The sequence below is a fragment of the Spermophilus citellus genome (genome assembly GCF_964194105.1).
Source record: "Spermophilus citellus genome assembly, chromosome: 2".
Taxonomy (NCBI): Eukaryota; Metazoa; Chordata; class Mammalia; order Rodentia; family Sciuridae; genus Spermophilus; species Spermophilus citellus.
Genome location: NC_138183.1, coordinates 80,547,853 through 80,575,321, shown reverse-complemented (window position 1 = coordinate 80,575,321; position 27,469 = coordinate 80,547,853). Strand labels below are relative to the sequence as shown.

At 38.7% G+C, this 27,469-nt stretch overlaps 1 protein-coding gene and 1 pseudogene across 3 annotated transcripts; one reads left to right on the top strand and one right to left on the bottom strand.

Moving 5' to 3' along the window:
- Positions 1–6,222: 6,222 nt before the first annotated feature.
- On the top strand, positions 6,223–11,856 carry LOC308642907 (centrosomal protein of 78 kDa-like). 2 transcript variants are annotated; one of them, XM_081282291.1, is made up of 5 exons: positions 6,223–6,402; positions 8,521–8,687; positions 9,557–9,728; positions 10,030–10,077; positions 10,658–11,856. In XM_081282291.1, the coding sequence occupies exons 2-5, from the start codon at positions 8,599–8,601 to the stop codon at positions 11,219–11,221; spliced, it is 873 nt and encodes a 290-aa protein (XP_081138417.1). In that variant the 5' UTR covers positions 6,223–6,402; positions 8,521–8,598; the 3' UTR covers positions 11,222–11,856. The 2 variants fall into 2 exon arrangements, with proteins under 2 accessions (XP_081138417.1, XP_081138418.1); XM_081282292.1 differs by lacking the exon at positions 10,030–10,077 and having other exon boundaries at positions 6,226–6,402.
- Positions 11,857–14,149: 2,293 nt separating this feature from the next.
- LOC308642557 (acyl-CoA 6-desaturase-like) lies at positions 14,150–16,874 on the bottom strand (annotated as a pseudogene). The gene has a single exon. The product of its transcript is annotated as an acyl-CoA 6-desaturase-like (transcript).
- Positions 16,875–27,469: the final 10,595 nt, after the last annotated feature.

Genomic DNA, 27,469 nt, shown 5'->3' with positions numbered 1-27,469 from the left:
TGGTGCATGCTTATAATCCCAGCAACTCAGGAATCTGAGGCAGGGATATTGCAAGTTCAAAGCCAGCTTCAGCAATTTATGGAGACCCTGTCTCAAAATTTAAAAAAAAAAAAAAAAGCCATTGTAGAAGAAATTCTAATACAATTTTGAAAAATAGAAGACAAGTGGAAGAAAATCTAACTGAACAGAAGAATAAAAGAAAATCATCACCTGGAATATGCACAGGGGCAGCCCATGCTCAAAGGGAACCTAATCCTCCCTGCAGAAACTGCTCCATGCTCCGCTGTGCCTGCCAGAGGGAGTGGGATTAGAACTGTGACTAAAGTAGGGGTTGCTCCTTACAGTTTATATGTAGAAGAGTTGACTCCCAGCCCTACCTTCACTCTCTTAAAGTGAGGTAATCTGACTTTGGAAAAAAGGTAAATGATCTGAGAAGTAGAGTAACTAGAGTGAATTTCACGCCCTAGGAAAGGACAGTTGGGGATATCGTAACCTAACTGGCGGCCCACTTCTTTAAGCATAAAAGAAGCCAATCATCAGTTTCCAATGAGCTTCTATTCTTTTATTCTTAAATACAAAATAACTGTGGTTCACCGCTGGTTCAATAAAACTTACATGACAGGGGAAAAACAAGATGAAAAATGCATCCTGGTAGGGCCAGAAATAATTGAGGGAACAAAAATATTTTAGGAAAAAGGCATCTATAAAATAATAATAGGGTATAGTTTAAAAAGGAACTTTCAGAAAGCAAGAAAGGTCTCTGGAGGTTAAAATATGACTGTTGAGTCATGTGTGGTGGCACATACCTGTAATCCCAATAGCTCAGGAGACTGAAGCAGAAGGATTACAAGTTCAAGGCCAGGCCCCACAACTTAGTGAGACCCTGTCTCAAAATAAAAAGGACTAGAAATATAGCTTAGTGGTAGAGTGCCCCAAATATGTGTACATTTGTTGAAATAAATTCAATAGGAGTTAAGGAAACTTATTTCTCATTATATGTAAAACAAAGAAATGGAAAATATGACAAATGATATGGTCTTGAGGCTGTGTCTGTGAGGTCTAACATATTACTACATGTTACCTATACCTTGTCTGAAATGTTTGGGACCAGAAGTGTTTTCAAGTCTCATATTTTTTAGTTTTGGAATGTTTGCATATATATGCAAATATAATGAAATGTCTTGGAACTGAGACCTAAGTCTCAAAACACAAAAGTTACTTACATTTTATATTCATCTTATACACAAATCCTGAAGATAAGTTTATACAGTATTTTTGATATGCCTGTGGGTGTTTTTTTTTAAGTTGTCAATGGACTTTTATTTTATTTATTTATATGCAATGCTGAGAATTGAACCCAGTGCCTCACACATGCTAGGCAAGTGCTATGCCACTGAGCCACAACCCCAGCCCAGTATGCCTGTGTTTTGACTGCAACCTCACATGAAGTCAGATGTAGAATTTTCCACTTGTGGCACCATGTTGGTGCTTAAAAACTTTCACACTTTGAAGCATTTCATATTTTAGATTAAGGGCTGAAATCTCTGGTCAGGAGAGAAGGAAATTATCCCTCCAAAAGCAAGCAAATGTCTCTTAACAGTAAATCAAGGTCTCAGGTGTTTTGCAAAGGGCTACCCTGTGTTGAACAAGATGAATGAAAATAGACTTATATAATTGGACACTCTTTTTTTTTATAATATTTTATTGTTGGTTGTTCAAAACATTACATAGTTCTTAATATACCATATTTCACAGATTGATTCAAGTGGGTTATGAACTCCCATTTTTACCCCGTATACAGATTGCTGTGTCACATCAGTTACATTTCCATTGATTTATAAATTGCCTTTCTAGTGACTGATGTATTCTGCTGTCTATCCCATTCTCCACTATCCCCCCTCCCCTCCCCTCCCCTCCCCTCCCCTTCTCTCTCTCCACCCCCTCTACTATAAATCGTTTCTTCCACTTATATAATTTTTATCCTACTCCTCCTTTCCTCTTATATGTAATTGTGTATAACCCTGAGGCTCACCTTCCAATTCCATGCAATTTCCCTTAACTCTCCCTTTCCCTCCCGCCTATCCTCCCTGTTTAATGTTAATCTTCTTCTCCAGCTCTTCGTCTCTACCCTGTCCTTGGTTACTCCCCTTATATCAAAGAAGACATTTGGCATTTGTTTTTTAAGGATTGGCTAGCTTCACTTAGCATAATCTGCGACACTCTTTTTTTTTTTTTAAGCTACACATGACAGTACAATGATCTTGACAATTCATACATTTGAATCAAATGGGGTATAATTTCTCATTTTTCTGATTGTACAGGTTGCAGAATCACATTGGTCATACAGTCACCTATATACATACAGCAATAATAATGTATAATTAGACACTCTTCGTTGTGAAATTTTAAAACAGTGAGGAAAGATATTTCAAAAAGAAAAAAAAGTTAAATTTCTAAAAAAGAATAAAAATTAACCTTTTTCATGCTTCTTATCATCTATTATAGATTCCAGAAGGCATTGGAAAGATACTTCAAAGTTTTAAAGGCAAATAATTTTGCACCTAGGGTTTTGTATGTAACCAAGCTGTCAGTCTTAAGTGGTGGCTGAATAGGATATTTTGTACATTAACAAATTTGAAAATTTACCTCCTATGCTACAGCTTTCCTTGTTTAAAAATGTATGTAATCCAGCAAAATCGGGGGAAAAAATAAACCCAAAAGGAAGATGAATTCAGTATAGAACAACCAGTCTAGATTTGTAACTTTCAGTGATTGTGTGATTGAGAGCTTTAAAAAAACTTGAAGCACATTACCATGTATTCAGCACAATTAGAAGGGAGGAGGGAAGATTGAGAAGGAAGAAGGACATCAAACTCCAGAGGAGGAGAAAGCTCTGTTGACACAAACATAAAGCAGATTATAATGGGGCAGATTTTTAAACTACCATTGGTGTATGACAGGGAAGAAGAATCCACTTGGATTTGATAGTAAGAATACAAGTTAGTAGAATATTTTGTTGAGTGATTTTACTTTGTAATTTTTTGTTCCATAGTCCCTATTTTCTTCAAGGAGCATGAATTACTCCTAAAGGAGTTGTTAGGACAAAGGGGTATTGCTTTTTCATGAAAATGGGACATTATGTTTTAATTCCACTAGAGGGAGAAACTATTTCATGTAATTGTACTTTGGTGTTCTATATAGAACCAGTCAAGAATGGAAAAGTTTAATCTCTTTCCAGTGATGAGAGATTTTTGTTGTTGTTTGTTTGCATCATTGCTTAAATTTCAGTGTCAGTTTTTAGTATTAAAACCATTATATGAATAGTAAGAAGAGGCATTCTGAAATTTCTTTTTCCCTTTTGCTGTAAATATTTGGTTGGCTTTAACATTAAGAATCAGAAGTTACTACTGGGCTCAGTGATACACACCTATAATCCCAGCTACTTGGGAGACTGAGACTGGATAATAGCAAGTTTCAGACAAACCTTAGTAACTTAGCAAGACCCTGTCTCAAAAAAAAAAAAAAAAAAAAAAAAAAAAAAAAGAAAAGAAAAGAAACAAAGAATTTGAAGTTTTTAGAGCATTTACTTATTTTCAAACATGTTCTGAGTATAAAAGTATATACTTATTAAGGATAAATTTGAGTATAATGAAAAATTTAATTTAAAGGAAAACCATTTATGCGTGGTTTTATGAATTTTATTTTATTTTTGTACTGGGGATTGAATCCAAGGGTGCTTTACCACTGAGCCACATCTCCAAGTCCTTTTTAATTAAAATTTTTAAAAAATATGTTTTTGCAATTGTAGATGGACACAACACCTCCATTTATTTTTATGTGATGCCGAGGATTGAACCCAGCGCCTCACACGTACTAGGCAGGCACTGTATACCACTGAGCCCCAGCCCCCAATTTTTTAAATTTTGAGACAGGATCTTGCTAAATTGTTCTGGCTGGCCTTGAATTTGTAATCTGGGATTACATAACAAAATATTTTTTTAAAAAGAGGGTAGATTATAAAAAATCAAGACATGCACCACTATGCCCAGCACATCTGAATATTTTATAATCTACACTTTTTTTTAAAAAAAAGAAAGTATCAAAATATTTTGTCATTGAATACTCTTCAGAGAATATGTTTAACCTTATGAACCATCTCTCAAAGAAAAAATGCAGAAAAATTTTAAAGATACTTCTAAAGCTCATTTAGTAACTCTGATTGAGATCTTTATTATCATTGTTTTTTAGTGGCTTCATAGAATGTTCCTTCACATGGATGTGCTATTTTTTGTTTTACTAATTACAGTTTGGAAACTTTTACTTCTAGGGTTTTGTTTTAGTTCTCTGACATTATGTTGATAGTTCACCTTGCCCACATTTGTGATTATTTCCTGAGGGAAATCAGAGAAAATTGTTGGTATAATCTAGAGATTACTCCAGAAAATGCTATCAGTTTCCTTTCCTAATGTCAATTTGTAGTAGAGCATCTCCACTCAACACATAAGCAGGGTTAAACCTAAAGTTGAAACTGTGTTTAAGTGAATATTCAAAGCCTTTAAAATAAAAATGTATCCTGTTGTTTTAGTAAACATACATGTTCTGTTCATTTACTGTTGCACAACCACTCCAAACTAGTGGCTTAAAACAGCAGTAGTCATTTATTTTGTTTATGAACCTGGGGGTTGAGTTGTACATTAATTTTCTATCGCTATAAACGTGGTGGCTTTAAACAGTACTCACTTATTAGCTCATAATTCTATCAGTCAGAAGTCTGGGATAGGACATGATAAGCATCTCTGCTCAGAGCATAAAGCTGAGGCCCAGGTGTCAGTCAGGCTGTGTTATCATATGAATGCTCTGTAAAGAACCCTCTTCTATTCATGCATACATAATTCACTTGCCTATAGTCTCAGCAACTTGGCAAGGCCCTCAGCATCTTAGATCCTGTCTCAGTATAAATAAAAATAGATGGACAGGTGATGTAGCTCAGTGGTAAAGGGACCCCAGGTTCAATCCCCAGTGCCAAAAACAAACAAAAAATCCTAAACAACAGCCTCGAAAAAAGCAGTTCCCTTCCTGTGGTTAGGACTGAGATCCCATTTCCTTGCCACCTGTCAGTTTGGGGACTGTCTTAGCTGTTAGCCATCCCCTCCTTGCATTCTTTGCAACAACATCATACTTCAAAAGAAGCCAGCAATGGAGAATTTCTCTTGTGTCTAATTCCTTTTTTACTTGATACCTTTTATCAGGAAGAGCTTGGTCCCTTTTAATTGGTTGCTTGATTAGGTCACATCCACCCAGGGTAATTTTCTTATCTTAAGATCAATTGCTTTGGGGATCTTAATTGCTGTGTTTGATTGAATAGTGGGAGGTGCAAGAGGGTACCCCAGCAAAAGGATTCTTTGGGGGTCATTTTAAGGTTCTGCCTACCATAAGTAGTGACCCCTACTTTCAAGGAGTCTTAGTTCCTGAAAATGATAAAGGAGTTAACCCATTTGCATTTTATTTTTTTGACCTTGATGAAGGAGAAGATTACCATATTTGTGACCAAGACTGGCACCCAACTTCCTTAATTCAAACCTGGCTCTACTACTTAACTAATGATGTGATCTTGAGTGTGTTAATCTACTTTTCCTTTCCTTAGTTTTCTTATAAATAAAATAACACAATAATTGTACTTTACTTGTAAGGTTTTGATAATTCAATTAGATAATACCAAGAAAACTCTTCATATATCTGGAACAATGCTTGACATATGATAAAGTGCTTTGAAAGTGTTTACTTTTTAAAAATGCATTGTAGTTTGCAATTACAAAGTATGTTAATAGTTTCCTGCCAGACTCGGGAGGTTGAAACAAGAGGTGAGTTCAAAGCCACCTTCAGCAATGGTGAGGCGCTTAGTAACTCAGTGAGACCGTCTCTAAATAAAATACAAAATAGGGCTGGGGATGTGGTTTAGTAGTCCAGATTTCCCAGTACAAAAAAAAAAAAAAAAGTTTCCTATTATGAAGGACTCACAAATAAGAACAGAATTTTCCTTTCATGGCCTTTACTTTTCATTTATGAATCACTAACTAGATCATGTATACACCTTAGGGTGAACTGCCACAAATGTCTTGGAAACAGTGAGATTTAAATAAATTTGTAGCATGCTAATTTGGTATGTTTTGCTAATTAATTTCATTAGTGTGGTATGATATCACAAGTAGTATTCTGTAATTCCAGCTCTGCCCCTGAATACTTGGTGGAATCTGTAACTGGAAGAGCTTTGGGATAAGAGATCATAGTATGAATGAATTATAATATTTACTCTCTTCATTCTAGGGAAAACTGGAGGAGTGCCTAAAGCAGTTAAAAGAGGAAAGAGTAATAAGGCTTAAAGCTGATAAACGAGTCAGTGAGGTAAATAAGTTTTACATTCTGAAAGTTTTTTGTTTTTTAGTTTGAGCTTGATTTAATTCTAAGCCATATATACATACATACATGTAAACTTTTAAATATAGTTTAAAGTAAGAAAATAATAGTGATTGCAAATTGGTTCCATTAGGATAAGCTTTTTTATTTTGATGTCATACCTGTATTTGTTTTTGACAGTATTTGCTGACATATATGAGTATTTTTTTTTATTTGTTGTTTTAAGATATACATGATAGTAGGTATAATTTGAAATTACACATATATAGGGTGCAATCCATTACAATTTTGATCTCGTTCTTGTGGTTGTACATAATGTAGAGTTACATTGGTTGTGTATTCATATATGATTATAGAAAGTTACGTCCAGTTCTCTACTATCTTTCCTATACCCATCTCCCTATCCTTCCCTTCCCTTCATCCCCCTTTGTCTAATTTAATGAACTGCTATACTTTCCCACCTTATTCTCCCTTGTTATGGATGAGCATCCACATATCAGAGAGAACATTTTTTTCTGGCTTTTGGCTTTTTGGGACTAATTTCACTTAGCATGATATTCTATAGTTCCATCCATTTACCTGCAAATGCCATAATTTCATTCTTCTTTATGGCTGATTAATATTCCATTGTATATATATATACCGAATATTCTTTATCCATTCATCTGTTGAAGGGCACCTAGGTTGGTTCCATAGCATGGCTATTGTGAATTGAACTCTTATAAACATTGATGTGGCTGCATCCCTGTAGTAGGTTGTATTATTTTAATCTTTGTATTTATTTATATTTAGTGTCATGTAATTATATTTAAAGTAAGATGTAGTCTCTTATTTGTCTCTAGGCCTTTATACGACTGCAGTTTATTTTCTAACGCATGAAATGGACTTATTAGGCTTATACTGCATGTGCAGTAGCATAAAATGAATAATTTAAGTATAAGATAGTGGAAACACCACAAATGCAATGACAGATAAAAATCTATACTATATAGAGTATTAAATTAGACTAAGATGCATGAAAGCTAGAACATTTTTTATAAACATATATAATAATATAATTTGTACAAAGAGTATAGGGAGGAATTTTTGATAGTAATGCATTAGATTGAAGGACACTTAGTCAATTAAGAAATACTGAACACCTGATTGTATAAGGCAAAAATTACATTGCAAAGAAATGGTCTTTCTGAGAAATTAGTGCTGGGTTTGTGTATGATTTTAGATAAGTATATGATGAGAGGCAGCAGCATGCAGGGGAGTAAATATTTTCAAGAAGCCAACAAGGAGGTTGCAGGTATTGGTCGTTACCAGTTAACAAGACTTCCAAATCTTAAATTACTCTCAACTTAATTAATCCTTAACATTTAGCAGAATTATAATGGACTTTGCTCAAATCAGTCTCTATATTTTGTTTTCTAATTTACTTATTTTGTGCTTTTTAGTTGTAGATGGACACAATACCTTCATTTTGTTTGTTTATTTTTATGTGATGCTGGGGATCAAACCCAGTGCCCACACATGCAAGGCAAACTCTCCACCACTGAGCCACAACCCCTCGTTTTCTAATTTAAAAGAAAATCTTAGGCACCTAATTTTCTAGTGTAGAATGATCTGGTATAAAAATGTAACCAGTTAATGATCTTTTGAAATATTATTAATGAAATAATAACTTCCTGTTTTTCAGGAAATTTTGTCAAATGTCTCCAAGTTGTTTTTTTTGTTTGTTTGTTTGTTTGTTTGCTTGGTTGGTTTTTGTTTTTATTTTTTGGTACTGGGGATTGAACCTAGGGGTACTTAACCACAGAGCCACATTTCCAGTCCTTTTTTATTTTGAGACAGGGCCTCACTAAGTTGCTGAGGCTGGCTTTGTACTCAGGATCCTCCTGTCTCAGCTTCTCAAACTGCTGGGATTATAGGTGTGTGCCGCAGTGCCCAGATGTTTCCAAGTTTTGATCTGTTTACTCTTCTTGTCATCACTGTGAAGACTTATACAAATTAATTATATTTTTTAAATGTTTTATTTTAGTTTTGTTACTTAAAATTTTTTCTTTAGATTACAAAAAAAATGTATGAAAATTGTGTCACACTCTCAACCTTCTTTTGTAGCTGGAACATGAAAATGCCCAGTTAAGAAATATAAATCTCACTTTGTCTGAAGCCCTTCATTCACAGTCCGTGGCAAGCATGATCCTGGATGATGAAGGTGTTTTGGGCAGTATTGAGAATTCCTTCCAGAAATTTCACGCTTTCTTGGATCTCCTTAAAGATGCTGGGTTAGTTTATTTCTGTCTAGGGCATTTTTCCTTCCATAATTTTAATCTTAGTTTGCTAAGGAACCTGAGTGATTTTCAGAGCTCTGTAAGCTATATTTAGTTTGTAATGATAATATACTTGTTTTTTACATGAAAAATTTAGTTGTTAAAAAATGCAAAATGGCAATTCTGCCTTGGTAGAGAGCCCATCATAAAAAGTAGTGCTGTAGTAATTGGTAGGTATAACTCTTGGCACAGACTAAATTAAAGGCAATTATAATTGAAAATATTCAGGAATGTGTAGAAATTTTCTTGCCTTTTATTCATCTTTCTTGTTGAATAAGTTTAAATTGATATTTTTGTCCTATTGTAATGCTTATTAATCTCCTGGATAGATATAAATACAAATATAGATTGGTGGTTCTAAACCAGGAATAATTTTGCTAAAAGAAAGAGTTGGAGATAGTTGTTGAGTGATATTTTATATGTGAATGGGTTGATAGTGGAAATATTCATATTCTTAGAAATCGTAGGAAAAGTGGTAAAGTGTATGGGGATAAGAGGCACAAGGTGCCCCTGGTAAGTTAGAGCTTAAAATGGAGGAGTGATGCTAAGGACATAAAGTCAAAAGATATTAATACAAAGTTGTAGAGAATATGGAGTACAGGAAGGATTGGAGATCCAGTATGTACCCCAAGCATGAATATGGGAAGATCTGAGAAATATAGAGAGATGGGGGTTATGATCTGAAGTAAAATAATGGCTTCTAAGATCTTAGAAGCTTAGGTATTCATTTATACAAATATTTTGTGCTTGTAGGAGTAGGGAAATCCAAATTATTCTGATGAGATTACAGTAACCCTTCTTTCTCGTTTGTTCCTCTTATGCAGGCTTGGGCAACTTGCCACAATGGCTGGTATAGATCAGTCAGATTTTCATTTACTAGGTCGTCCTCAGATGAATTCTACTATTAGTAGTGCACCTAAAGAAGAAAAGAAGGCACTTGAAGAAGAAAAAACAGATCCAAAGCAAAATGCCCTAGGACAAATGCAGAATATCCAAGTAAGTGGGCAGAACTTAATGATCAAAGAATGATTAGTAAAAAGGGAATTATTCAATTAGAGAGAAAATGAGAACTGTTCCTCAGCTCCCAAGCTGGGGGACCAGAAGCCTCTTTAGGGTCCTTTCCATGTCTGAGATTAGTAAGTTTGTGTCCATTTCATAATATTATATTGTAAATAAGAAACTTATTTTGACAGTTTATGATTTAAAGCAGATTGTCTTCAGTAAAGAAGGAAAGATTAGAGAAAATACTCTAAATTTTAAATTTTGTAAATGTCTATTTTATTCACATTTCATCTAGGTTTCTATTTGTATGCAGTCAGCTTACAATGAAGGAACACTAATGAAGGTACAAATACTGATACAGATAATTTTAAAAAATAAGTAGTCCAGATATAACTAAAAGGCAATATATTGTAGGTAGCCACTGGTGATGGGAATGGGAGGGGAAAACCTGTCTGCCACAGGACTCCCCTGCTGCTTTTCCCCTGCCTTACCTGGAGCCCCATCTCTCATCAACCAATCTCAGACTGTTCTCAGGAACTGACAGTTTGAGAACTCAGTTGAGTTACACATTGGATACTACTTACATGCATGTGTTATATAGAAAATAAATTCATTTTCTTAGGAAATAGGTGTTGTTTTGTTGTTTTAGGTTTATTTGTTGCTGTTTTTGAAGGAGGGAAAGGGAAATGGACAGTAATTACATTAAACACAAAATCTGAAAACGTTCTAGACCTAACTCTGAATATAGCACATTTTGAGTGTGGAGTCATTTGCCAAGATACAATTAGTGGGGAAAAATGACTCTAAAATCTTCTGAGCAATCAGCTGATGGCTTAACAACAAGATTACAGAATTACAATCAAGTTCTGCACTCTTTAATGGTTAGCTTTGTTTATGACTGAATTTTTTGTTTTCCTTTCCAGTTTCAGAAAATCACGGGTGATGCTAGAATTCCTTTGCCTCTTGACCCCTTCCATGTCCCAGTTTCTACTCAGGAGGCCTCAGGAACTTCCAAAGACAACCTGGGAGACCCAGCTCCTGAGCAGCGGCAGGAATCTTTTGAAGGATTCATGGCGAGAACATGTTCTCCTTTAGCAGATATGATTTCTGGAACTGGAAATCAAAGAGAAGAAGAGGAATTATCTAGAAATAGCAGTTCACCCTCAGAGAAAATGACCCAAGCAGGTGAATATACCAAAAAACACTTTGCCAAGAAACAGCCTGGGAAGGACCTGCATTCCTATTCTGACTCCTTTATAAACCAGAAAAGCAAAGGAATTGGGGAAAATAGGTCTTTGGTTCATGAGTCAATTAAAAGTGAGTCTTCAAAAAACTACATTTCTGTCAAGAAAGAAAGTAGAATAGTGACTGTTTCATCCAAGACAAATAAAAGTAAATCCAATCCACTAGAACATTCTGAAAGTGATACTCTTGGATCTGATTTTGAAATTCAAGAAAGCATCCATTCTCTATCACGCTTGACGTAGGTCTAAACCTTCTGAAATTATGTTTTTACCTTCAAATTTTAATAAATTTTCTTATGTTTTTATTATGGCATATGGTGTCTTAAAATATAGGAATGGAAGCCATTAAAGGAATGTTTATCTGTGCTTTTTATCATAATGAAGATTCTGGCATATTTTCCCTTTTGATACTTTGCACTGTTCATTCAACAAATGTTTACAATACTATTCTGGGTACTGTGGCTTTCAGCAACAAAGAAAGCAAAGCTTTTACCCTTATGGAACTAATACTATGTGGAGGGAGAAAACAACAGCGACAATGCAGGGGAAGGGGACTAGAAAGGGATGAGATTAAGTTGATTAAGTTAGATATAGAAATGCAAATCACATGGCCAGAGGTCATTTGTCATTGACCAGAGCAACAAACATGTACTTAGGTACTTAACCAACCATGTTATGGATTACAGCAACCCTATACAGGAGTAAACTACTGTTATGCGCATTCCGTAGGTGAACTTGAGGAGATTGTGAATTGCCCAAAGTTGTCCAGATATAAACAGTACAGCTGGGTTTGGAACCAGAACCAGTGCTCATATTCATTTATCCATTTTCCCTGTTAGGAGAGAAACAGCTTAACAGATGGCAAGAGAAAAGCCAATGAGCACAAGAGGTGCAAAAGGGGCGGGGGTTTATCAGAAAGTATACCTATCCCTTACCCCAGCCTTTTTCAAAGGCAGAGTATGTAAATATGACCACATATCTAGACTAAATCATCCCTCCTCAGTAAAATATGCACAGATAAATCCTGTAGAACAACCAGACTAAGAGAAAAGCTGAGAGTGTCTGATTTCTCCTAAACACTCCTTCCTGTATGTTATCAAAGGACTACTACAATACTCTTGAATCCATTAATCTTGGCGCTTTAATAGTATGTGGGGTGGAGAGACTCAAGATGATATTTTAAAACTGTGTGTTCCATTCCATGGTGGGAATACTGAATGAATTTAATGTGTAGGGAAAAAGGAAGCTGTGAGAACGATTATATGAGACTAAGGTCATGTTTTTATCTAAGAAGAGATCATTTGGGTACCTAAGCTAAGTCTTAAAGTAGTTAGAAGCTGGTGAATAAGGAGATGAAGAGAACCACAAAAACAGGTAGTTCAGAGTTCCTGGAATGTCATCAGACAATGACATGTGACATTCAAGTAGGCACCCAAGAGGATGAGACCTGGTCTTAACAATCCCTGTTGCCTGAAACTAGTTCTCTTTCCTCAGGAAATAATGAGCTAATAAGAAATGACAGTCCTAGGTTTGAACATTAGATCACTTAGTATGGAAGATACACTAAAGAAGCATGGAGATTATTTTTCTTCTTTTCTGAGGAGAATTTTAAAAAATTTTTATTAATTCATTTGTTGGTATTGAGGATTGAACTCAGGGATGCTTTACCACTGAGCTACATTCCCAGCCTTTTTTATTTTTTGAGACAAGTTCTTGCTAAGTTGCCCAGGCTGGCCTTGAACTTATGATCTATTGCCTCAGTCTACTGAATCATTGGAATTATAGGTTTGTATAACTACAAATGGTGGGTTTTTAATTAAAGAACTTAAGCTCCCACTTACTGTCCTACCCCTACTGAAAGTATTTTGTGGACAAACGTAATAGAGATAGTGGCTTAAATAAAACTAAGCTGTTTTTTGTTGTTGTGTTGTTTTTTTTTTTTTTTTTTGCAGTGCACCTCACACATGCCAGGCAAACACTCCACCCTGAGCCATATCCTTATTCCCTCAAGCTGGTTTCTTCACTGTAGGCCTTCTCAGCACAACATAGGGCAGTGTTCATTCTAAATCTTTAATAAGATAGTCATATTGTAGCTGAGCATGATAGTACATGGCTGTGATCCCATTGACTTGGGCAGGAGGACCACAAGTTCAAGGCCAGCCTCAGCAACTTAGTGAGGCCTTAAAAAATGTAGTGAAACCTTGTCTCAAAAAGGGCCGGGGAATAACTCAGTGGTAAAGTGCCCCAGGGTTCAATCCCCAGTTCTTAAAACATCTTTTTCTTTCTTCTTTTTTTTTTTTTTTATGTGCAGCCATTCTCAAAAATGTTTGATTATAGAGTCCTTTTAAAATAGGCGTTCCTAGCAACTGATTATACAATTTGATAACTTCTGAGTTAGTCATAGTAAGAGGAGAAAGATTTGAAATAAGTATGATGAAGGAAATAAGCTTGAATCTTAGGAAATAAGATAGCAGTTTGTTACAGCAGTTAGCTTACTGGATATCACCCTCAATTTTGAAGAAGGAGCGGTATGTACATCCTTTGTGCAGTATGTACTCCATAAGATTGGGTGGTGGTGTCAGGGTTGAAAATAACCAAACTGCTTTGGAGAAAAGAGTTTGGTTTCGGATGTGGTGAGCTGTAAAGCACCTGTAGAATTCAGGAGGAGGTGACTGGTAGATTTTTTTTTTTTTTTTGAGAATAAAATTACTGCTTTTATTTCCCAAAACCGTAGGGGTGGGGAAGCAACGTGATAAAAATGAAGATCAGTTCCCTAGGATTCATTCTGCCTCCGGAGAGCACATAGGAGCTAGGTGGTGGGAGGGGTCGATGCTGCGGCGGTTCCCTTGGGGTCTCAGCCCCACTGAACTGTCATCAATCTAAATGTTGGTTAGTGGGTTAGACGGTAGAACTAGGCCGCTGGGCCGCAGCCTTCCCCCTCCCGCACACTCTCCCAAAGCCTTCATATGTCCTGGTCTCCGGCCGGCCTCCTCCTCTTCCTGACACCCACCTGGCCCTCACTGGGCCCCCCACCCCCCTGGCGCCTCAGGGTGGCCTCCTGAGACTCCCCTCCCTCCTTGCTTCCCTGCCCTCCTGCCAGCAGTGGTCTCCACACCCTGGGCCTGGAGGAGCCCACGGGGGGGGGGGGGGGGGGGGGGGGGGGGACTCATAAAAGGCATATGTCCCAAGACCCAGCCCATTGCCCTCCGCCAGAATGCATACCGTGGAACATGTTAAAATGGCAAAGATTAAAAGCAGTAAGACAGGAGAGCGAGGCTCAGTGCTGTCCCCCTGACACCCATTCTGGGGAGGGCCTGTGGCAAGCTCTAGTGCCCTCCTGCAAGGCCCAAGTCCTTGAGCCAAGTAGCCAAGGACTGACCGGAGCCTTTGGGGGGAGAATCTGAAGGCTGAATCTCGGACACTCAACTAGGACAAATATCTGAAAGAGGTGGGCGCGGGGCTGAGCCTCCAGGCTGGCCAGCCCCCCCACAACCTGGCCACCACCTCTGCCGAGCCCACACAAGGGACGCCCCTCTGCTCCCAAGGTCGTGGGCTCTGGAGTTAGGAAGACGGAGGAACAGAAGCTGCACAAGCCTGGGGGCCCAGAGCTCCAGTGGTAGGCGGTGGACATCCCCTGGGCCTCAAGGTCTGAGCTGGCCATGCTGCAGGCCTGGAGCCCTGGACAGCTGGAGGGAGGCCCCAGGTACAGACCCCAGCCGTGGGAAGGAGACCCAGTGCACAAAGCACACCTCCCTCCAAACAGGAGGGCAGAGCCAGGCCAGGACCCTGCCCACAGACCCCAAGAGTATCCGAGGGACTAGGATTTGTCAGGCCTGGTGGCCAGGTAGAAGGGGAGGAGTCCCAGGCCAGACCCGATGGATCTCTGGTCTCCTCAGATCTTTGGGGGCAAAGGCTGGAGGCAGGGACAGAGCCACTTCCCATGGCCACCTTTCTCTCTGCTCCTGGGGAGAAGGAGCCAGGAGGTAGTGGGTGAGGGTTAGGGCTGGGAGGGGGCAGGCCCCAGAGGGGTTGGTGGGGTGAAGGGAAAGAAGAGAAAGAAAACCAAACATGGGGTCCATAGGCCAGTGTGTACCCCAGCCTCATGGAAAACCCTCAGCACAAAAGCCAGCCCCTCCCTCTGGCCACCGCCCCCACCTGCGCCCCTTCCCCATGGGGCCCTCTGGGGGGAGAATCTGACGCTGAATCTCGGGGCGCTCAACTAGGACCAACATCTGAGAGAGGTGGGCGCGGGGCTGAGGGCGGCCACTTCACTTGTGGAGGTAGGCGTCCAGCCACAGCTCCCCAGACTTCTTCAGGGAACTGATGATGTCCATCAGGGCCCTCAGCAGAGGCTTCTCCTGGTACTCGATGCCGTGCTTGGCGCACAGAGACTTCACCAGCGGGGCGATCTTGTGCAAGTTGTGCCGGGGCATGGTGGGGAAGAGGTGGTGCTCGATCTGGAAGTTGAGGTGCCCGCTGAACCAGTCGTTGAAGAAGGACTGCTCCACGTTGCAGGTGGCTGCCAGCTGGCTGCTGAACCAGTCGCGGTAGTGGTCCAGGTCAATCTCCATGACGATATGATTCATCTGTGTGACCCACACAAACCAGTGGCTCTCCAGGAACCTGATGAAGTTGAGGAAAAGGAGGGACCCCAGGATGCCGTAGAAGGGGATGTAGGTGCAGAAGAAGCGGGCATAGTAGCTGATGGCCCAGGCCAAGTCCACCCAGTGTTTGTGAACGATCATGGTCATGATGATCTGATACTGGAAATACAGGGGTATGAGCAGCGGCGGCCCAATCAGGAAGAAGTACTGGTGCTGGTGGTTGTAGGGAAGGTACTTCAGCTTCTTCTTGCTGTACTCAAGGGCCTGCCATTCACCGAGGACGAACACGTGAAGCATCTGCACATCTGGATCCTTGTGGAAGATGTTGGGCTTGGCGTGGTGCTGGAAGTGGCGATGGTTCCACCACTTGGCAGAGGCTCCCTTTAAGTGGCCGATGACGAACCTGTGGACGATGTGGTTCCACTTGGACTTCTGGTAGACAGAAAGGTGGCCATAATCATGTTGCAGCCATCCAGCTTGGGCCTGAGAGGTAGCAAGGACAAAGGCTGTGACGAGGGTAGAAATCCAGCCATTGCCGAAGTAAAAGACAGTGAACCAGGCGATGCTCTCCGTGGCGATGATGTGGGCCAGGAGGAGGAAGAAGAACAGGTGGTTGGTCTTGAACAGGTTCATGTCCTCAGCAGTCTTCTTCAGGTTCCGGAAGTCCTAGGTGATCTGAGCACTCTTGCCACGATCCAGGCTGGGCTCCTCTGGGGCCCACTCGCCAATCAGCAGAGGCTTCAGGAACTTGCGGGCAAAGTCAAGGTCAGGGTGGAAGGCATTGAAGGGATCCGTAGCATCTTCTCCCGCGTAGTGCGCGATGACCCGGTGGCCCCCCGGGTGCCGCGTGGACCATTTGGTGACGTTGTAGACCTTGCAGTCGACCACGAGCCACTTGTCGGTGCGCTGGTTGCGCTTCTGAATCTCCTCCCAGCTGAAGGTGGGCATCGGCGCCTCGCGCTCGGTGGCCCCCTCGCCCTGGTTCCCCCCCTTCCCCATGCTGCCTACCCACCGGGATGCTTCGTGCGCCGCGGTTTCTGGGAGCCGGCGGCTGGCTGCACGGACCTTTCCCTCCTGGCCCGCACCCTCCTCGCTTTCGGCTTTTGTCTTCTCCTACTCCTCCTCCCACCGCGACCCCTCCCCTCGCCTTCGCTCCTCCTCGCCTTGCAAGTATCCCTGCCTTCCTCCGGTGTATCCCGGTTTCCCGGTGCCCCCAAGTGGTCCCCTTCCTCCGCCCCACCCTCAGCCCGCCCGCTACGACTTTTGCCTCCAGTAAAAACTCCCGGGGAGCTCACGGCCTCGACGCCTCCTCCTCCCGCCCCTCCAGCTCCCCCCGCCCGGGGTTCCGCATCCTCCCGCGTTCCCCGCCGCCTGGGTTTCCACAGGGATCAGCAGAGCGCCTGCACCAATCAAGGATCGTCGCCCCGCCTGCCATTGGCCCAGGAGGATCTTTCGAAGGCCAGCGGGCTGGAGCGGTGGGTCCCCGGCTCCCCCGCCCGCCCGCGTGGAGTCCAGCCCTGCGGCGAGGCCCGCTACGTGTCCGACCTCCTCCCGCCCCTAGATGCAGCCCTAGGGCCCGGAGGAGATCCCAGAGGGGCAGACCAGGGGCGGCGACTGGGCTCGGCCGAGCTCTGGGGCCATTGGTAGACGTTTTGATGAGTAATTGAAGACATGGAAAGAAAGAAAAAAGTCAATCAGCATAGTAGCTAATATGAGAGTGGATGAGATTGCCAGGAATTGTGGGGACTGAAATAAATGACAAGCAAAGAAAGGGTTCTGAAAGATATAAGTGATTGTGTTTCAAGAAGAAAGAAAAAAAAAATATATGATACCATGCTATGAAGAAGTGTTCATTGGATTTTGGCAGTTAAATCCTGGTGACCTTAGGGCAATTCAATGAATTGGTTGATGGAAAAATTACAGTAAGTAGATGGGACAGGGCTGTCCTGAGGAGACAGAGAAGACAAGATAGATTACTCTTTGAAGGAATTTGGATAAGAAGAGGAAACAGCTAAAGACAAATTCTTTAGAATAAGAAGGACTTGAATTTGATGGGATGACAGGAAAGAACTAATTGAAGAAGAGGACCATGTATGCAGCAGGATCTCAGATAAGGTGGAGCATAATATATGCTTATAAGACTTCAATAGATCTGAACAGATGAGGATGGAGATTTGGTTTCTGGATTTGAGGTGGCTCATCTGCATACATCAGGGCAACAAGTTCTTAAGATCTGGGAAATAGAGATTAAAAATCAGATAAGGTCACATCACAAAATACATAAAAAATAATTATGTACTATCAGAGTTGGAAGATGACTGGTTAGTGTGGAGGGAGATAAAGGTGGAAAATGGAAGTTAAAAGAAGTGCCTTCATTTTCTAATCAGTCTAATTTCAAAAGGGTAGTTATAATCTCTAGCCTTAGAGTCTAACACTTGATTTTCACAGAATCAGCAAGATAGGAGATGACTGTTTTTTTTTTTTTAATTTGATTACGTACCACATGCAGGAACTTGTATATAACATGATATATTTATATGACTTAACACATTCTTCTGCTCTTCCAGAATCCTCTTGAAATGACTGTAGAAGCGTTAAAACTTTTTAAAAAATTAATAGCAGAGTTGGAAAACCAGAAAATGAATAATATGGTATTTCTAGAAGACTAAAAGGCAGATTATTGAAGGACCAGTTAGTTAATATGTGGAATAGCTAAGCTATTCCACTTTGGAGCATCTAATTCTGGATTTTGATAACCAGAACTAAGTAAGTGCTATTTCAAGTGGAAATTATGACATAGGCAACTTTGGGATTGGAGAATAAGGTCATTATCCAAAATGACTACAAGAAGGAACTGAAGTTCCCACCCACACTCTTTTGCTATAGTAACCTGCCACTTCCCTTTATAATTGCCATAGGTACCTAAAATTAGAGTTTGTATTCATTGAAAGTTAACCAGTATTCTCATTTGGCTGAGGAAAAGTACTTCATGGTTTAATCTGTGGCCCTCATCTATAAATAGGAATAGCCAAGAATCATCAAATCTGAAGCAAACTGGTTACAAAAAGGGAGAGAATCCTAGGAGAACAGAATTGACATATATATTTGTTGAATTAATGACACAACACAAATATCAAGTTGGTATTAGACTTTACATCAGTAACTATATAACTAAGCAAACTGAACAATGGATTTTCAATTCAAGGAAACTGATGAACAGAGATAAGAATAACCCCTTGTCTTGGTGACCTGCTAATCCCCTTTAACAGAAAAAGGTTATAAAAGGTTAAATACTTACACATATGTGAAAAAGTCTAACTAAAATATAACATGGATGGAGACAGGGCAGGATATAGGAAGTGAAAACATGTGCAGGAGGTTGTAATATTCAAGGGCAGGATAGAGATAATGTTTTATTCTTGGTATTGATAGAAAAATAAAGTTAAGGGTATACTAGCAAAGTTAGGTGATGCTTCAGTAACAACCTCCAAATCTTGATTTCCAACATAGTTTTATTTGTGTTCATGCTACTTGACAAATTGTCTAGCGTTCCTACTGGATATCACCCTCAATTTTGAGAGCCAGCCTGGTAGAACATTATGTGGAACATTCCTTGTTGTGCCCAAGGAAAGTGTATGGACGGAACATACAATATGACTTCAAAGCTTCTACCTAGATGTAGTGAACGTCACCACTACTCACGTTTCACTGGCCAAACAAAGTCACATAGCCATGCCTGAGTTAATAGAATAATGAAGTTCAGACTTGCCACATGGCAAGAGAAGGAGAGAGAGAACCAAATACATGTCGACAACTTTAATAGCTACTAAACGACCAGGAAATGGAATTGAATTTTAAAATCTGCCAAAAGATAGAAGAAAAAAAAAATACAAAACCATGAGTAAAAAGACCAAGTTCTTTTCTTACAGTAAATGTGAATAAGTTAAATTCTGGAATCCCTAAGCTTAATGAAAAATACAAAATCTAATTATATATTATTTGCAAAAGATAAATTTAAAAGTAATGTCATTGATTATGAAGAGACAGGCAAAAATATAGCAGGCAGATGCTAACAAAAGTAGATGTGTTATAAGAAAAATAGTAGAATGAAACAGACATTATTACTTTATGTATATATGTGACTGTATGACCAATGTGATTCTACAATATATATAATCAGGAAAATGAGAAATTATATCCCATCTATGTATGGTATATCAAAGTATATAAGTGCATTCTACTGTGATGTATAACTACTTAAAACAAATAAAAAATGCAAAATAAAAGAAAAGGAAAAAAGTTGAATAAAATTATCTACCCATTAAAAAAAAAATAGATGTGTTGACTTCAGACTAGAACCCAAGGTGAAAACCATTAAAGAGGACCTAGAAAATTTAGAAGAACACTATTGCACAAAGATTTTTTAAATGTCTGCAGTTTTAAAACTTCATTTCAAAATTATAAAGTAAAAATCTTAAAATACAAGAAAAAAAGAAATCTGTAACACCTGTACCTCAGATACAGTATTTAATCGCCAAGATATACAAAGAACTCAAAAAACTTAACACCAAAAAATAATAATAATAATAACCCAATCAATAAATGAGCTAAGGAACTGAACAGCCACTTAACAGAATAAATACAAATACTCAAAAAATATATGAAAAATTTTTTAACATTTATAGCAATTAGAAAAATGCAAATTAAAACTACACTGAGATTCTATCTCACTCCAGTCAGAATGGCAATTATCAAGAATACAAGTAACAATACATCTTGGTGAGGATGTGGAGAAAAAGTTTCACTCATACATTGCTGATAGGACTGCAAATTAGTACAACCACTCCAGAAAGCAGTATGGAGATTTAGAAAACTTGGAATGGAATCACCATTTGACCCAGTTATCTCACTCCTTGGCTTACATCCAAAGTACTTAAAATCAGCTACAATAATGTAGAACTATGGTACTATAAATAAAAGACAAAAGATTGGGAAATGTGTGTAATACAACAAAAGGTTTAAGGTACATAATATAAAGTAACTACAAACAAAAAATTGGACACCAATTACACACTTAAGAAGAAATACAGCACATAAAAACATTCAGCTTCACAAGCTGAGTTATTTTAATACATTAAAATGACACTTAAGAATTGGTAATAGTGCTGGAGAAGATGATGTATGGAAATCAGTACTTTCAGTCATTGTTGAAGGAAATATAAATAAGTAGTTTTTTGAGTGGGTAACTTGGTGGTGTTTGTCAATATTTAAAATGATCTGCCTTTGATCTAACAACTCTAAATGTAGCCATTTACCCTAAATATTCATGCAAGTATCCTCTGGGGTATATGGCAGTGTGTACTGAAGCATTTTTTTAAATAAAAAATTAGAAACCATAATTGTACAAAAATGCAGAAATTGTTGAATTAGAATATACCCATTCTGCTCTTATTTACACTTTGGGGCTAATATTACATATGGCACAATGACATATGTAGTATTATGATTGACAAGATCATCTCCGATAGGATTAAGATATAATTTTTTTAAAAAAGATAATTTACTGACATGTCTCTGACAATCTGACTTACTAGACAGCAAACAATATATAATACTGGACAAATATTTCTTTATTCAGGAGTGAGTCATGGAAAATTTAGGACATTCAGATTATTTAACTTGAGTTCAGCCTTTTTGTGACTTTTCTGAAAGTGCAAATAATTCTTTGGATTCAGAAAGTTATACAATATGCATGGTTTCTTAAGTTTGGTTTTAAAATCTAAAGTTTTAAAAAGAAAGTCCATTATAAAGAATCAAATGCATAGACAATATGTTAAGTTCACTCTGGAGGCCAAAAACCTCCAAAGAAAGCAAGAAGAAACAAAGAAAATGTAGAATTTTTATATAAATACAAAGTATGTATTGAAGATCTATTTCTACCAATAAATATTAAAACAAAGAAAAAAATTTCTAATTCCTACCATGTAATAGTCTGCAGCAAATAAAGACAATAGTTCTACAGTGTGGACATGAAAATATTTCTGAGACATACTGACAGAAAAAAACAAGTGGCACAATAATCACACACTCCAGTTTACATTCATATAGTTAAAACCAGTTTACAAATACATACTGCTTTTGTGTATCTGTGTGTGCCTAGACAGTAGTACATACTAAGTTAACTGGTTTCTTCTACTAAAGCAGTTGTTTTGAGGGAGGAAGAATGCAAGACAGTTTTTCATATTTTAACTCCATTTACTTTTGGGTTATTGAATTTTTTTAAAGTAAGTCTGGTTTTATGTTTGATAAGTGTATAAATTCCTCTTCTGTCATGAACCTGGGTGATGTTGGGTACACAGGCAGAAGAATTCACCAAAACAAAGAGAAGCAGTTTAGAGTTCATTAGGGAAATGATACCCTAACCCTAACCCTAATCCTAACCCAGGATGTCTGCCAATGACTCAGAGGGTATAAGATCAGGGCTTATGTGCACTTTTGAGTCCTTTGTTCACCTTTGGTGGACTTTTTCCTAGGAGTGGTTTATGCAAAGCAAGGGGTGATTGACAGATTCCTGTCCCTTTTTCATATGCTTATTGTGCATGTGCCATGTGCTTGTTCCCGGGGTTTTAGACAAGGACTTTTCCTTATTAGGTTACTCTAGGTCAAACTTGGATCTCTGTGCATGCTTCTCAAGATGGTTGGCCAATATTTTGAAAAACAGGATATTTTTGTTTACACTTGGGGAAGTTAGTTCCTCAGATAATACAATGGGTTGGGATAAAAGAGAGTCTTTAGGCTTATATCAGCTATGCTAATTGAGATGGGATGGGGCTTGAGACCTATCTTGACTCATTTTCATTGTAGAAATTTGGAAAATTAAAATGTGTGATGTTATTCCTTATGCCCTGTGTTCTTTTTTTTTAATCCTGTCTTATTTTTTATGTCTGTCTTATTTCCTTATCTATGTGAATGAAAAACAAGCTTTACTATGTAAAATTCTCTCAGAGCTTTGGACCTTGGAGTGTTGGTGGAGCCTATATAATGTACTCAAACCTTCTTGGATAGCAACCTATCATATGATCATATTTTCTACTTGTGTGCACATACCATGAATGGAAAATTTCATAAACAATTCTTATTGTACATCTAGCATCTCACTCTGATTTGTTCTCTTCTAGTTCATGCCTTTAAAGAAAATTCTGCTTACAACCTACTGTTTCACAGTCCTGTAACGGGTCATGTCCTATAATTTGAAAACATCAGCTACAAGGTTTTAAACATCAGTTCTGTGAACCCCTGATAAAGCTGGTGGCATAGGGCAAATCTTTCCTACATTTGCTTTATTTTGGCTAAAAGTAATTTCTACATTCAGGCCTTACATCAAAGCCTAGCTTTCCTTTTTTTTTTTTTTTTTTTTTCATTTTCTGTTTTTTTATAGGTGCACTATAATTATACATAATGGTGGAATATTTGTACACGATATAACAATTTTGTCAATACCATTTCCAGAGTATTTCCCCTTTTGCTCTTCTCCTCACTCCCCTCAAAGTGTAGCTTTCTTCACCTCTTCATCTCTTAATAGTCTTAAGGTAATTCTCATTAGATTCTTTTTTAAAAAACTTTGGATTTTCACATATGATTTGGTTAAAAACGTAGAAAACAAGAGACTTCACCCTGTGGTTTAAGGCATTTGGTATGCCTCGCTGTTCCCAAACACAGAATGTACTGTAGAGGTTGAAAGAGCTCAGCCTGATGCCTGGATTCTCTTAGTACAATTTTTAAATTTTAAACCAGTTTGAATTTAAAAAGAAAAAAATCCCACCAATCTCTGAGTCAAACAACCCTGAAATAGATGGAGTAAAATATGTAAAGCTTCCTTGTGTACTTCCTCACTCAACACTACCCCTGGTAGTTTAGGAATAGATAAGAATACCTCCTATAGATCAAATAACCATTAACTTTGTTCCAGAGAAGCCTGTGAAGATTAGTTGGTTTATTTAATGTCTTAGAAAGATAGTCCTCAAAATCCTTGAAATGTGGAAGAGGCTTTATCTCTTTAAAAAACAGAAAACAAAATCTTAAACTAGAAAATCCTAATTCAGGACCTTAAATGATAAAATTTGAGTAGGATTTGAATACACTAAAATCAATTTGATAGTCAATCCCAATTTTTTTTTACCAAAGTCAAAATTTACTTAACCCTCCTGGGAATCGCATGCTTTATTGTATACCAGACAAGAGACACTTTCATACATTATTCCAAGAATCAAGAACCTGTAGGGGGAAAGTCTTATCTTTATCTTAAAGATGAAATGAGGCCCCTAGAAGAATTGATTAAGTTTTTAGGGGGTTTCAAGGCAGGAGCAGGATTTGTTGCTTTCAAATCTGTTTTCTTCCCACAGTGTGGCTTTTGGCGCTCTTTGATGCACAAATTTATTCCAAAATATTTATTGTCACTGGTTGTCACCATATATTCAGAGAGGCTGAAGCAGTGAATGATCCCCTAGCCTGAGCTGTTGCTGTAGTAAAAGGGACTAGAACAGCCCATGTGCAAGAAACGTTTTTCTTCATTTTTTGTTCTTTATGGACACTTGGGTTTATATCACTTTCTGTAATTATTTTCCTTTCCTTGGTATAGCACTATAAGTTTAAATTGGCTAGTGCCTCTAAATGTTTTGGTGTGTTTTCCATTCTATTTATTTATTTTTTAAAAATTAAATATTAGCTAGGTACAGTGGCACACTCCTATAACCCCATCCCTCTGGGAGACCAAAGCAGGAGGGTCTTAAGTTCAAGGTCAACTGAGACAACTTAGTGAAACCCTATCTCCAAAAATAAAAATGACTGAGGATGTAGCTCAGTAGGCCCTGGTTTTAAACCTCAGTACTACAAAAAAAATTTTTTTTTAAATTAAATATTAAAGAATTTAAATTAACTTTTTTGCTGAAATCATTTATTTTAGCGTGAAGTCCATAGTCTTTAAGGCCTAGATATTGAGTACAATAGACAAGATACAGTTTGATGTTTTCTCTCACTAGAAAGAGTAGATTTACCCTGAGTCTTTTACCAGAGATTAAGATTTTTATATCTTTCACTTTAAGATAAAATAGAACTTCAGGTCTAAGGCCCTTGACTGCCCATGATTTTGCCATCCCTTTGAAGTGATTGCTTTTTTAATTATGACTTTGTTTTGCCAGGTGTGGTAGCTTGGGCCTGTAATCACAGCTACCTGGGAGGCTGACACAGGAGGATCAAATTTTGAGGCCAGCCTCAGCAATTTAGTAAGACCCTGTCTCAAAATAAAATAAAAAGGGCTGGGAATGTAGTTCAGAGGTAGAATACTTCTGTGTTCAATACCCAGTACTGCAAAAATAATATGGACCATGTTAGATTTTACCATTTAACCTGAGTTAAAACATTCTATAAAATTCATGATGATTCTGATCATTTAGGGGTTTTTCAAGTCATGTTTGAGACTGGACTTGAACTTGAGACTCATAACTGTTCCCTACAATAAAATTTTATTTTCTAAGCTGAGAAGTGGCTTGCACCTATAGTCCTACATATGTGGGAAGGAGGATTGCTTCAGCCTAGGAGTTCTGGGCCAGCCTGGGCAACATAGTGAGACCTTGTCTCGAATAAATAAGTAAATAAAATAAATAAATAAAAGTAAAGAAGATTCTTTTCCAGCTGCCTATTCCATCTCACCCTTTCTCCGTAAGGGGTAAGTCTCATTCCCTTGGCTTTTAGGTTGGAGAATGTGGCCCTTGGTTGTCTGAGCATGAAGTGGCCCTACAAGCTTAGACACCAGGGGTCTTCTGTCAGGAATGGCTCCGGGGGACTTCAGAGTCCTGTGTGGAAGAGGCACAGTGCTTGCTAGCCCTGGCAGAATCTTACCTCAAATCCTCAAATCAGCCAGAGATGCCTCTTACAAGTGGGTTTCCTTTTAAAACCTTGAGTGGCAGCAGCTCCTGAGGAGAGCCACCGAGCAGCAAGACAGCCCTCAGCCAGCCCTGGACCTGTGCCAGCAACGCTGCCTTATAAGACCGGATTCTCCAATTATATCCGCTAGTCCTGGACTTCAGACTATTGGCCAAGACACTGATTTCTGGAAGAGCCAGAAGCTGAGATTCTTCTGTATGGATTGCGGCTGCCAGAGAAGCCAGACTCGACCACCATTTCTAAATGAGAACCTTCTCACTGACCCTGAACTTAGAGAAATTGGACAGGAAATTTTTAAATTTTTTTGGACCTCCACCTGGGCTTTACATTTTTTTAGACTTCTACCTCCCTGAAATTTTAATAATGGGAAGTATTTCATATGGTTCAAATCAGAGCATTTTAATATTGCTGGTATTTATTATTTGGAATAGTTTTATGGCTTCATTTAAGTTTATTGAATATTCTCCAGTGAGCTCTACTGAACGTCCTACCTGGGAAAATTAAGGTGGAAAACAGATTGGAAAGTGAATTTTTAGGACAGAGCATGTTATAGCCTTGAATAAATTCAACCAGTGTTCTCTTCAGACTCATTTCAGAGCCTTCAGGTCTCATCAGTGACCTCAGGAGGATTCCTGAAAGAATTTTGAAATACTCCCATGCATGTTCTTTCCAGAAAGAACAGCTGCATCTGTGCTGTGCTGTGCTGAGCTGAGCTGAGCTGTGTGAAGAGGCAGCGGAGAGACATATTCCCTCCCTTCCAGTGTCAGCCAAATCCATAAAGACGAGTGTCTGTTTTTCAGAGGCTTTGGGGACTAGACTTTTGCTCTTCTAGCAGACTCCCTTCTTTCAGACTGACGGAGTAACTTATTCAGCCTGATGAGATTGGCAAAAAGCTTACTATGCAGGCTCCCTCTGGTTCTGTTTTGGCTGTCTCCTATTCCTGGGCAGCATGCTGTCTTCCCTCTGGTCTTATGCTTTTCTATTGTAAATTCACCAGGACCTTGTCTGCCTCCGTTATAAAATGGAGCATAGCAGGCCTACCATTGCCTCCTGAGTAAATTCCATTTGTTGGGGAAGAGGAATGGGAAGACAGGACTTGGCTTCCAGTCATAGTCTCCAGTTCACCTTGAAAAGTGCTGAAGGTCAGATAGAAGCAAGAACTCTGGTGTGCTATTGCACAGGTGGGTGATTATAAATAACAATAATTACTGTACACTAAGAAATGGTTATGAAAGTTTTCACCATAAAGAAATGATAAATGTTTGAGGATAAAGTTATGTTTAACCTGATTTAAACATTATACAATATACACCGGTATCAAAACCTCACATCAGGCCTGGGGCTGTAGCTCAGTGGCAAAGTACTTGCCTAGCTAGCATGTGTGAGACACTGGATTCCATCCTCAGCAACACATAAAAAATAACATATAAAAAAAATAAAACATTCTGTCCATCTGCAACTACAAAAAAAGTTAAAACAACAACAAAAAAAACAAGCCTCACATCATATCCCTTTAATATGGACATTTTTATGTTTCTACATACCAGCTAAAAATAAATTTTAAAAGACAAAAGCTGGATGTGGTGGCACATATCTGTAATTCCAGATACTTGGGAAGCGGAGGCTGGACGATTGAGTATGAAGCCAGCCTCAGAAACTTAGGCCCTGAACAATTTAGCAAGAACTTGTCTCAAAATAAAAAATAATAAAAAGGGCTGGGGATGTGGCTCAATTGTTAAGTACCCCTGGGTTCAATTCCATATATATATATATATATATATATATATATATATATATGTGTGTGTGTGTGTGTGCTGAGGCTGCTATTCCAATTCTTTTGGTGCCCGTTGGGCTTCTATGAAGACATTTTGGTGGGCTCAGAATTTTGGAGGGAGCAGAGTAGGAATAAGTAATATCCTAAAAGTTCAACACACACTGTCTTCCA